Genomic DNA, 11,737 nt, shown 5'->3' with positions numbered 1-11,737 from the left:
CTTTAAATAAATTGGGAGTCAATTTTAAGCATTGATGATATTTTGAATGGAACGACGAAGTCCGTTTCATGATCATACATCATTTGGGTAGTGTCCCAGACTATTTCCTGGATTTTCATGTCATCACATTGAGATTCATGACACCACATCGGTTAATCCCCAATTAATCAAATAAAATTTATATGTTGAATCTAGACAACATTTCAAACCTAATAAGAAAGTCTATTCCTCGATTGGATGTCATTTGAGAGATGTTCCGCATTAATTTTGGGCTTCGGTCTTCCCTTTAGACCAATCTCATTTAATTTGACCACGAGGGGTCTTAACTTTGGCAAATTCAATGTTCTGATTACAACTGCATAGTTTATTTAGTAATCGAAGGTGATTTGACCCTTAAAGTGACATGTGGTGTTGATGCCCAAGTTGCTAATTTCACCAGTTTGGTCATTTTTCCATGATTTGATATATATGGGGCAAAAAAACTATACTATTGTTATCTTCATAGAAATATTATTAGATCAACATTTTATTTGGTTGTTGTACCAAGGGTTTGTACCTTTAGTAATTGTGCTCGATTTATAAATGATATGTGATAAATTTCTAATTTTCAAAATTTAAAATGAAACAAAAAATAAAAAATAAACCCATTCCTTAGCACATATTTATGCTACAAAATACTTGTGAAAAAAGTTGCATGCCAACTATAAGATCTTTGATTGGAAGGGAGACTCTGTTAATCAATGATGTAGAAGAAATTAATTAATGAAGTAGATCTCTTAAATGAAGCTTTGGTGCAATAAAAAGACAAACATGAAAAAGGTGCATTAATTATTTATAGTATTTTATATTATAAAAATATTATTATCATGACCTTTTTTTAGTATTTTTTGTCAAAATTAGTGCTGGATATGAACAACTAAACTTAAGGTCTATTCGTGCCTGCTGTGTCATTTTTTAGAATTAGTTGTTTAGAGTAGTATATAATTCATGACATTAATTATTATTTCAAATGATCTTTAATTGATACATGGTTATAGTCAAATAGATCATCTCTTTGGAAAATTTTAATGAGCTCAAGATCACTTAATTTTTTAGATCATTAAGATACTTAAATGGTGAAAGAGTTAATTATAATAAAGTGAATTAATACGTTCATCGAATAGTGTACTTTGAAATTTTGATTAAATTTATTAAAATTTTATTCGTGGGCTTCCCTAATAAAAAATATCAATTCCATTTTGGCTTATTATGCATCTAGTGGGAAAAATTTTACACTATAACCTTTATAACAAAGCTAATTAATATTATTTTTTTTTTTTGAAGATTGCAAAGATGAAGCTAATTAATACTCAACAGATTATATTTTAAGCCTTTTACAAATAAAATATTCTTAATAAAAAAATTATTTATGTTTCCAATCAGAACATTGAATATGATGGATGATTTTAACAGTTCATGTTGTTTGTTCAATTCATCATATTCATCCAAAAGTTTCATGTGGATGCAATCAATTTGTGCATGATCTTTCATAAGGATTTTATATTTTTTTTGTAACTCTAGAAAATTTATATTCAACCTAGCATGCATCATTTTTATTTTTTTATATTTTGTATGAATCTTTTCAGAAACATCAATTAACTCTTCACAGGTTAAGTCACATACCACTTCTTGCGCTGAATGATCAAGCTTATCGGCCATCAAGCACAGATTTGTGACTTCTTCCTCTAGATTTATTTCTGAAGAGTCTGAAGGAAGTCTGCTCAAAATACTCTCTACAATCTCTTCTTGCCCTTCCTCACATTTATTTTCTCTTCGACCTTGTCTTTACTATGATTGGCTTTAAGATTTGTGCATTCAAATTTAACATGTCCAAGCTTCATGCATTCATAGCAAATCACATCGTTAGAAGTCTTAACATTTTTGTGGTAACCTTTATTCCACTGTTGGCATCTCCTTTGCTTCCTCTTTAGAAAATTCTTAAATTCTCTAGTCATTAAGGTAATGTAATCTTCATCCTCAGGTTGAGATTGATTACTCTCCAAGTCATCTACTTTATACTATATTTTTTCCTTTTGCTTATCATTTGCATTAATCTATCTTTGAGTCATTTCTTGCTCATAAGTAATTAGTGATTTATGAAGATTGTCAATAGAATAAATAGTTAAATCTTTAGACTCTATAATATTAGTTATTTTTGCATCATAAGCAGTAGGCAAACAATGAAGTATTTTATTCATTTTCTCAGCATTCATGATTTCCCTAACAAAATCATGCAACGAATAACTACTATTTGAGTGAAATGTCTATACATGTCAGTGATTGATCCATTTAGTTTCATGCAAAATATTTCATAATCATGCAATAAAATATTCAATCTATATTGTTTCACTTTGTTAGTCCCTTCATATGTGATACAAAGTCTATCCCAAATTTCTTTTCTATTTTTACAGTTAGAAATACACATGTAGTCTTAAGATTTAAGTGCATAAAAAAAACTATTCAAACATTTTGTGTTTAACTGAGCTAAGTTTCATTCTTATATAATTTAGTCAGTAAATGTTATTTCAATTCTAATGCCATCTATAATTCTAGTTGGCCTAGTGTATCCTTCTTGTACTAAAATTCACATGCAATAGTCAAGCGATTGAAGAAACATAAACATACATGTTTTCCAAAAATTGAAAGGGATGTTGTCAAATAATGGAGGTCTGATCAAATACCCTTCAAGTGTGTTACAATTTCCAAAGTAGCCATGATCATTTTCAAAAGTTATCTAAACCTTAATTTTTAAAACAAAGCTTTGATACAACTTGAAAGTTTGTATAAGTTGTTAAATCTATAGCAATTATCTTAATGCTAACCAAGAGAGGGGTGAATTAGTTATTTTAAAAATTTCTTCGAATTTTTTTGAGAAAACTATTTAATAATTTTACACAATTTGATTTCTCAAAATTTACTTTTCAACAAAAGAAATAAAACTTTTGAAAATAAAAATGTTGAAAAGTAAAAAGAACATAGTAATTTATAGTGATTGGTCCAACAAGACCTACATCCACTCCCTAAAGACTCTCTCTTCAAGTATTGCACTATTACCAAAATAACTCTCCTTTTTCTCCTATAGTAAGACAAATAAGCCTTTATAATTACCCTATCTTCCACCAATCCCTAGTGCGGCAGAGTACAATCATCCTTTCACACACTTCAAGTGTCGAAAGAGTATCATTGTCCTTTCACACCTTCCAAGTGTTTGGAGAGTATCATCTTTCTTTCACACCCTCCAAATGTCGATAGAGTACCATCATCCTTTCATACCCAACAAGTGTCGATAGAGTATCGCCATCCTTTCACACCCTCTAACTATCAACAAAGTATTATCATTCTTTCACACCCTCTAGGCATCAGTAGAGAACCAGATCTTCTATTGTGCAACTTGAAAGAAGTAAGGAAGATAATTGACATATAAATAAAGAGATTCTTATCTTTGAGTAACCTTATGAATCCTTTACACTCTCCACTTGCAGGAACTCTCTCTCAAATACTCTCCCAAATCACCATTTCACTTGCTCTCAAAGAAATCATGAAGATAAAATTCATCCAAAATAGTTTATAAGGATTTTATATAGGAAAGGCATAAAAAACTGTCTAGAAACTAAAAATTTCTATTTTGACAGTCTAAGATCGTACAGTATGATTTACGATCGTATGTACAAACAGTTCAATGTTTGCTTATACGATTCTATATAAAAAAATTTCATACATGCACATTGTATAGTATGAACCATATATTAAATAGTATGATTAGTTTTAATCAAACCATGTTTTGTCCGATATGAAAATAGACTCAATCATTTCATACTCTCAAAGCCGTCTGTATGATTCTATGATCATACAATATGAATAGTTCAAAAAATTTACCTGCATAAGGATGAGAAGATACACCACAATTTTATACTATGGATGTCATATATGCAAACCTAAGATTGTATAGTATGAACAATTAAGAAAATTTTAGTTGTTCGTTGGGACAAAAAGATACATAAACTTTTCATACTCTGGATGTCGTCTGTACGAACATATGATCATACAGTTCGAACACTTTAGGAAAATTTTGATCCTTATCAGGACAAACTTATATGTATATATTTCGTACTCTAGATGTCTTCTGTACGAAGTTAACTTTGTATAGTACGAACAAGACTTAGAGAAAATAATTTACCTTCTATGGTTTGATCAACTACTTTCAGGAAGAATAATCTGGATAAATCATACCGTACGATCAAAAAATCATACATTACAATTAGTTTTAAAAAATTACAAATTTTTACACTCCCCTAGTGTGTGTGTGTGTACGGTTACCGAATTATAATCACATTGTCTCATACTCAATAAAAGTGTAAAATATGAACTCCATTTATAATAAATCCTAATCTAATTGGTCTTGATTTCTTTAACAGTCTAGAATATGATTTTCTCAAAATGTTAGTACACACAACAATAAAAGTAATATATCAAATATATGTTAGGGGAAATAATAATCAATACATTAATAATTTGGAATCATAAAAAATACACATGAAATGAAAGTATAGTTATGAAAACTAAGTTGTAACACCAACTACCTTCAATGCTATATTTAGTGGTCCATTACTAATTACTTTCAAAGCTGTGGCATACACATTCCATCTCACTGTTAAATTTTTAGCCACAGGGAAAGAAATTGTTAAAAAAGGTGACCTAGACCAATCATACACCTGCTACCTATGAGCATTCGATCAAGTTGACTCCCTAATAAATCCTCTAACTAAATATAGAGATGGGTCCAAACCTCAATACAACCAACACCATCAAATAAATGCCTATGTTATAAAGCGGATCAAATAGATTTCTTAGAATTAGTACCACATTCAGTAGATAGCATAGAGATGAGTTGATACAAACTCTTCATAAGAACCTCAAAGTTTTTGCATGGATAGCTACAGACATGCCATACATTAATGAAGAAATCATATGTACCACCAACTAAACATGCATAGATACTCTCACCCCATCAAATAGAAGAACATAACAACTACAACCTCACTGTTGAGCTCATCCGAGAAGAAGTGAAAAATATAATCGCTGCCAACTTTTCAATGAAGTCTAATATCCGGATTAGATTTTTAACATGGTAATGGTTTAGAAATCAACACACAAATGAATAATGTACATGAATTTCACCAATCTACGTTTAGGGTTCCCCATGGATGGCTATCCACTTTCAAAGATGGTGCCTAAGTTTACTCCATGGTGGGTTATCCGGACAAAGTTTTTTGGATGCCTTCTTCTCCTACAATTTGATTAAGATGCACCCAGGAGATTGAGAAAAAAATGAATTCATCATAGTGGAAGATCTGTACCATTATATAGAAGCCTTTTAGACTAAAAAATGTTGGAGAAATATATTAAAGAATGATGGACAATGCCTTCAAAGAGTAGAAGGAAAGAAATGTTAAAGTTTGTGTGTAGGACCTTCCAGTAAAGAGTTGATCTCTGACTAGCTTATCAAGGATCAATAAGAAACATTTCTCACTCTAAAGAATTACAACAAGAGGCTGAATCCTCTAAAGCGCAACTTTAAAGAAAGAATAAGAAAATTTTTAGTGTTTCTTCTTACTCCTAACATAATCAAAATTAATCCAAATAAGTTATAAGCTATATTTAATATGAAGACACCCAAAATTGTCATGAAAGTTCAATGACTAACTAAGTGGATTAACATACTTAACTGTTTTATCTCTTGGCTGAGAGAGAGATGCAGCCTCTTCTTCAAAAATCATCAAAGTTCAATGAAAACATGTTGTTATATCTCAAAGTTTATGAAAATGCTATCAGTTATGTGCTCGTCAGAGGAGAAGGGAAGAAGTAATAGCTATCGACTATGTGAGTCATACATTCTAGGGTGTGGAGCAAAGGTATTATGGAAAAGCTCGTATGGGCACTTGCCAACTCATGTACAAGATTAAAACCGTACTTCTAGACCCATTCTATTTAAGTAGTAGTTGATTATCCCCTTTAGCAAATTCTAATTAAGCTCGGCCACTTAGGCTGATTACTCAAATGATTGGTAGAACTCAATGAATTCACTATCAACTACATTTAAAGGATAACTATCAAATCTCGGGCACTCATTGAATTCCTTATATAATAAATGACCAAGGTATGAGCTTAGAAATGGCAACACAACCTTGTTTGATGTTGTATGTATATGGTGCCTTAGGCGAGGAAGGAATTAGTGTAAGCAGTATTCTTAGAAGCTCAACAAAAGTCATCATTACTCGAGCCCCAAATTTTGAATTCAAAGTCACAAATAACCAAGATGAGTACGAAGCTTTAATTTCAAGCTTGTGATTTGTCTTTAAACTAGGCAACACTCACCTAGAATTATACTCAGACTTGTAACTCATGGTAAACCAGATCAAATTTATTAAAACTGGAGAAATGGTCATAACCACAAAAGAGTAAATATCATCATTTTATTGATTGGTGCTTACGTAATATGAAGATATATCTATAAATTCAAAATAAAGGGTACATCATAATGCTGGAGAAATGGTTTTAGCCATAAATATATTATTATTCTGATTCATGCAGATCATTTGAAGTGATTCTTATTCATAAGCTCCTTGATCTTCACTCTTTTAACTTCAAGGCTAGTATTAAAACCACGAACTTAGCTTTCTCAATAGAAATATGCCTTGCAATATTTTGTGCATAACGTGAAAATAAATCTTCTATAATATCATCTCCAAAATGAGATATAAGAAGGGGCTCTAACACTGCTCTTATGTATTTAGCCACATTTTGTCCACTTAAAGTACTATTTATGAAAAAATTATCTGTTGAATCATCAAAGGGATCCCAATTTGACTCAAAAATTTGTGCTTGATCAACATGAAATGACCCTTCCATCTCAATAACTGATTTCACTTCCTCCATCAATGGTGCATATATTGGTAGATTAAAGGTATTTAATTTAGCCTCTTCCACAAGTCCCTGCATATAATACAATAGATTAGATGTAATTACAAAAGTATGACCTAGATGCAGTTATTGAAACTACACATAATGGAGCTAGCAATGATTGAAGTAAAATGTATTTATTTGATTGCAAAATAAAATTTATCAAGAGTCCTTGTGATTTTGTTTTAGTGGAGATGCTTACAAATGATAATTTTAAATGATGAATAGTAACTTTAAATGACATAATATGTATGAATCTCATTGAAAAAGTAACACAATAGGAGCCTTTAGTATTTAATGGATTTATGATTAGTAAAATATAGATTAATTGCATGACATGTGATTTAATTTGATATGAAACTAATAATTATTCATCTATATTCTTAAGAAAATCCAATGATACTTAGTATAATAAGGTTAAGTTGCTTTGATCAAATATATTAATTTATTGAGGTATAGATGATCACATCTAAATGTGTGTGTGAGAGAGAGATAGAGAAACACCTGTAGTGGTGCATTGTGTGGTAAGAGAATATCATTAAAAAAAACCACGAATACATAATAATAATAACATGAATTCAAATTATGGCAGCTAAGCTCAATGATGCAGTACAAAACTATATGTATCTAAAGATATTTATTAAAATTCAGTAATTATTCTAAGTTTAAGATAGTTTAATACAAAAGAAAATTTTCTCTTTCAACAATTCCAACATGCAAAATAAAATAAAAATAAGTGCTATCAATCAATCACATAATATAATTAATGTTAAAAAAGAAAATACCTCAGAGATCATAGAATTTAGTGCATCAGCAAGAAGACTCCAAAGATTAAAGAGGTCTCCAATAGCTGGAGAATTTTTTCTTCCCAAAAAAGATAATACCATCTTTCCACCAAAAATAAGCTCTTTAGAACGAGATCTAAGGAATTCTGAGAAATCCTTCTTAAATTGATTTAAATACAAATGGTAAACGATAGAAGAGGATGCATCTGCTATATATATGTTTCCTTTATTCAATTGAGCACAATTTTTCTCATCAAGCCCTTTTGGTACCTACATTTAATTAAAAATTAAATAGAGCATAATGAGTAATAGAAACTTTCTAATATCACTATATATATAATTAGAAAAATAGATTATGTACACAACTATATGCTAACCTGAGATAGCCACATCAAGCTATAAGAAGAGTGAAAAAAGTGAACAGTCTTTGTAGGAAAAAGTCTCCCATAAAATGAACCAGGCAAGCCAACAGCATAAAGATTCACATAATCTGCTCCCTTGTTTTCTCTTAATTGCTTCTCATAGAGCATCAGAAGCTGAAAAATACTGTTGAAGTCATTGCTTGGGAGATCATTGAAGAAATATTGGATCTCTGGTTGTTTGTGGTTGTACTGACAATAATGCTTTTCTATAGCATTAGAGATATGTGAAAGAACAAGTAATGTGTTGGGGCCTGAGGAGCAACCTAAATCAGCCACTACAAAGTTGTTTGTGTGTATTGTGTTGCATATGTCACTTATTGCTTCTTCCACCATTGGTTTTGTCTTCAGGATGGCCTTTTCCTACATATTTGAATGGAATTTAATTATGTTATTAACTTATACATTTTTAAGCAAAGTGGCCATCATTAAAATAAAAAAACAATAAATAATGTGACAAAAAAAAAACTAAATCAAAACAAGAAAAATGTTGATGTTAGCTAAGGGATGTTTGTGATCACTTTTGATTTTTATTTTGTTTATGTTTTGATTTGGAATAAAGCATGTTTAATATTTAAAAATTTATTACTTTTTTTTTTATGTGTGGAGTTGGTGATGGATGCGGATGGTGGTTGAAGATAGTGGGTGACATTTAAAAGTGACGTCAAGTGGCAAGCGGTGATTGTCAACGGCCGATGGTGAGGACTGCCAGTGGTGGCTAGTAATAACGGGCAACAACGATGGGGAGAAACTAATTATGACAGTCATTTTTTAAAACACTCAAAGCATTTAAAAAATATTTTGAGTATTTATGAAAATAACTTGATTTGCGATTAAAAAATACCAAACAAACATATTTTTAGAAATAAACGTAAAAAATAAAAAATAAAAAAACTCAACCAAATGAGTTCTAATTTTTTGTTTAATAATGAGGTCAAAACATATGAACCATTTTTTATATTTATTGCTTGGAGCGAATAATTCGCTGCATATTGAGTTCTAAATTTTTTTTGGTATTCTACTTAAACTAATTAATAGATTTTTATTAGTAAAAGAAATGCACAAAATCAAAATATTTTTAAATGAACATGAAATTATTATCTAGAAGGTTCCAGCCATTTTACGTCCCAACTATCTTTAAGCAAAATTATGATCTATTTGGAATGACAATAGTTTTTTATAATGATAGTTGTAAAATTATGATGGGGAAAATAATTTTGGGGGATTTACATACATATAACTATATACTACTCTATTTACATATCTAACAATTAAAACTTTAATATCACATACATACCACCTATTGTTTACTTTCATATCAAACTATTGTTTACTTTCATATCAAATACAGGTGGTAGGAATGAAATATATGGGTCGTAGGAATAAATATGGGTGACATATTTGTTATTAAAATAATATAAGGTGGTATATATGTAATATTAAAGTTTTAGATGTTAGATATGTAAATAGAATAGTATATTATAAAAAGATGCTTCTTATAAGTTGTCCCAAATAACAACTTGATAAAAAAAATGATAAATTTCTATCCTTTAGAAAAAAAATAACCCGCGCATCACACCACTGTTATCTTCATAAAAAAATTATTAGATTTGCATTCTATTTGGCTCTTGTATCAAGGATTTGTACCTTTTAGTAATTGATCTTCTGCTTGATTTATAAATTATACGTAAAAATTTCTATTTTTCATAAATTAAAAATGAAATAAAAAAAATAAAAAATAAACCCCTCCCTTAGCTCATCTTCATGAGAAATTATTTTGTGCAGACGTCAAACGCAGTTCACCATCCAAAGACCAACCAGAATGTGTCACGTCAGCAATACCGAGTGTTGTACTGAGCGGGTGATGATGTGGCACTTTTTGGTTGGTCTGTATACGGTGTTCGGTGACCACACAGAATAATTTGTCCATCTTCATGCTACAAAAGACTTGTGGGAAATGTTGCATGCCAACTATAAGATCTGTGATTGAAAGGGAGACTGTATTAATCAATGAAGTAGCAGAAAATAATTAATGAAGTAGAAGTCTTACTTGAAGCTTGGAGTTATTAGCATAGCTATTCCCTCCAACACCTCCTATCATGTGAAGAATTTTCTCTACCTTCATTCCTTAAAACTGTTGCAAACAACTCTACTCTCTTTTAATTAGTTTCTCTCACACTATGGAAATTTGTACTCAATTTATAGGACCTCCTCAACGGTACGACATATATAATATGGTGCTGTTAAATGTCAATAGACGATATAGTTTAATATGTTCACACAGCACATGTTCATGCAATATATGGTGATGTAATATGGTGATGCTATAGTTCAATTATTTATGTTCAGCATATATTTTATGCATCATGTGAATCATACCTGACATGAAATATATATTTTGATATGTTGCCTTGATCCAGCACAAATCTCGAGGTATATATTAAGTAACAATTTCTAAAATTAAATACGGGATCATCTGAGCGCCAATTTCAACAAACTCAAGTCAAAGTAAACATCTCAGAAATAATAATCCAGCAACACCAAAATCAGTCATATCAGAACCCAAATGGGCTCAAATCAAGAGATTAAAGCATATTGGCAAGCTTTAGAGTATTGATTAGATGTGCAAATGATATCCTAATATAGCATGCTTATAGTCTAATCGAGCGGCTCGACTAGACGAATCCAACACGAGTTCAAGATCACTTAATGTTGACATCACTAAAGCACTTAAATGTTGAACAAATGATCCATGATCAAGAAAATCCGTATGGGTTGTCTAATAGACCACTCCGAATTTATCTTGGATCTTTTTCATATTTACATGGCATATCACTCTTAAGATCTATAAATAGACCCCCTCGTCCCACATGAAAGAAGGCTTAAAACTAAGCTAGAGGCTCAAGAGAGCTAGCCTGAGGCTTGAAGCATCCCGGAGCTCCAACCCAGCACCACCTCCAGTGAAATCTTGCCACCAAGCAGCCCCTGCTGCACCTCTAATTCACCGTTGTCATTGGACCTCGGTCCGACAACCATCGTCGAGCCTTCATCAGACCACCATCATCCGTCAAATACAATCCCTACGACCACTATCGTCTATCCACTATAGTCTGTCCAACCACAGTTGCACGTCGACTAAGGTCCCTCGAACCTCTAACCTATGTCGCCTGTTGATTACGATCCCTCCAAACTTGATCGCCTGCCTACTATAGCCCTCCTAACCATGGTATCCCACGGACTATAGTCACTCTGACCTCAGTCTCCCTCCGATTACGATTCCTCCAACCTATGTCTCCCGCCAACTATGAATCCTCCGACCTCTATATCCCTTCGACTACAGTCACTCAAACCACCGTCGCTTGCTAACTACAACCCCTCTAACCATCGTTGTCCATCGACTACAGTCTCTCAGACCTTCATCACCCAACTATGGTCTTACTGACCAAATGAACAAGCTAACATTTTTTAGAGCAACTCTCATATCATTGGATTCTTCCAACTCCCATCATATATTGTTTTTTATATTAAGTATAT

The 11,737-nt window shown here is 31.5% G+C and overlaps 1 protein-coding gene across 1 annotated transcript; it reads right to left on the bottom strand.

The window, feature by feature from the left end:
• Positions 1–6,534: 6,534 nt before the first annotated feature.
• LOC110106699 (anthranilate O-methyltransferase 1-like) lies at positions 6,535–10,398 on the bottom strand. The gene is made up of 4 exons (XM_020836677.2): positions 10,254–10,398; positions 8,162–8,566; positions 7,785–8,054; positions 6,535–7,032 (listed from the first exon to the last, which is right to left on the bottom strand). The coding sequence occupies exons 1-4, from the start codon at positions 10,326–10,328 to the stop codon at positions 6,670–6,672; spliced, it is 1,113 nt and encodes a 370-aa protein (XP_020692336.2). The 5' UTR covers positions 10,329–10,398; the 3' UTR covers positions 6,535–6,669.
• Between the last annotated feature and the right edge of the window lie 1,339 nt (positions 10,399–11,737).

Source organism: Dendrobium catenatum, unplaced genomic scaffold (genome assembly GCF_001605985.2).
Source record: "Dendrobium catenatum unplaced genomic scaffold, ASM160598v2 fragScaff_scaffold_998, whole genome shotgun sequence".
Taxonomy (NCBI): domain Eukaryota; kingdom Viridiplantae; phylum Streptophyta; class Magnoliopsida; order Asparagales; family Orchidaceae; genus Dendrobium; species Dendrobium catenatum.
Note: the sequence above shows the minus strand (reverse complement) of the source record. Positions and strands in the feature narration are given on the sequence as shown.

Excerpts from the sequence above, each read along its gene's own strand:
- LOC110106699 (XM_020836677.2), bottom strand. The coding sequence starts at position 10,328 with ATGAAGGTAGAGAAAATTCTTCACATGATAGGAGGTGTTGGAGGGAAT. Across the intron at positions 8,567-10,253 it reads CTAATAACTCCAAGCTTCAA|GAAAAGGCCATCCTGAAGAC; the intron begins GTAAGACTTCTA and ends TCAAATATGTAG. Across the intron at positions 7,033-7,784 it reads TAAATTCTATGATCTCTGAG|GGACTTGTGGAAGAGGCTAA; the intron begins GTATTTTCTTTT and ends TATTATATGCAG.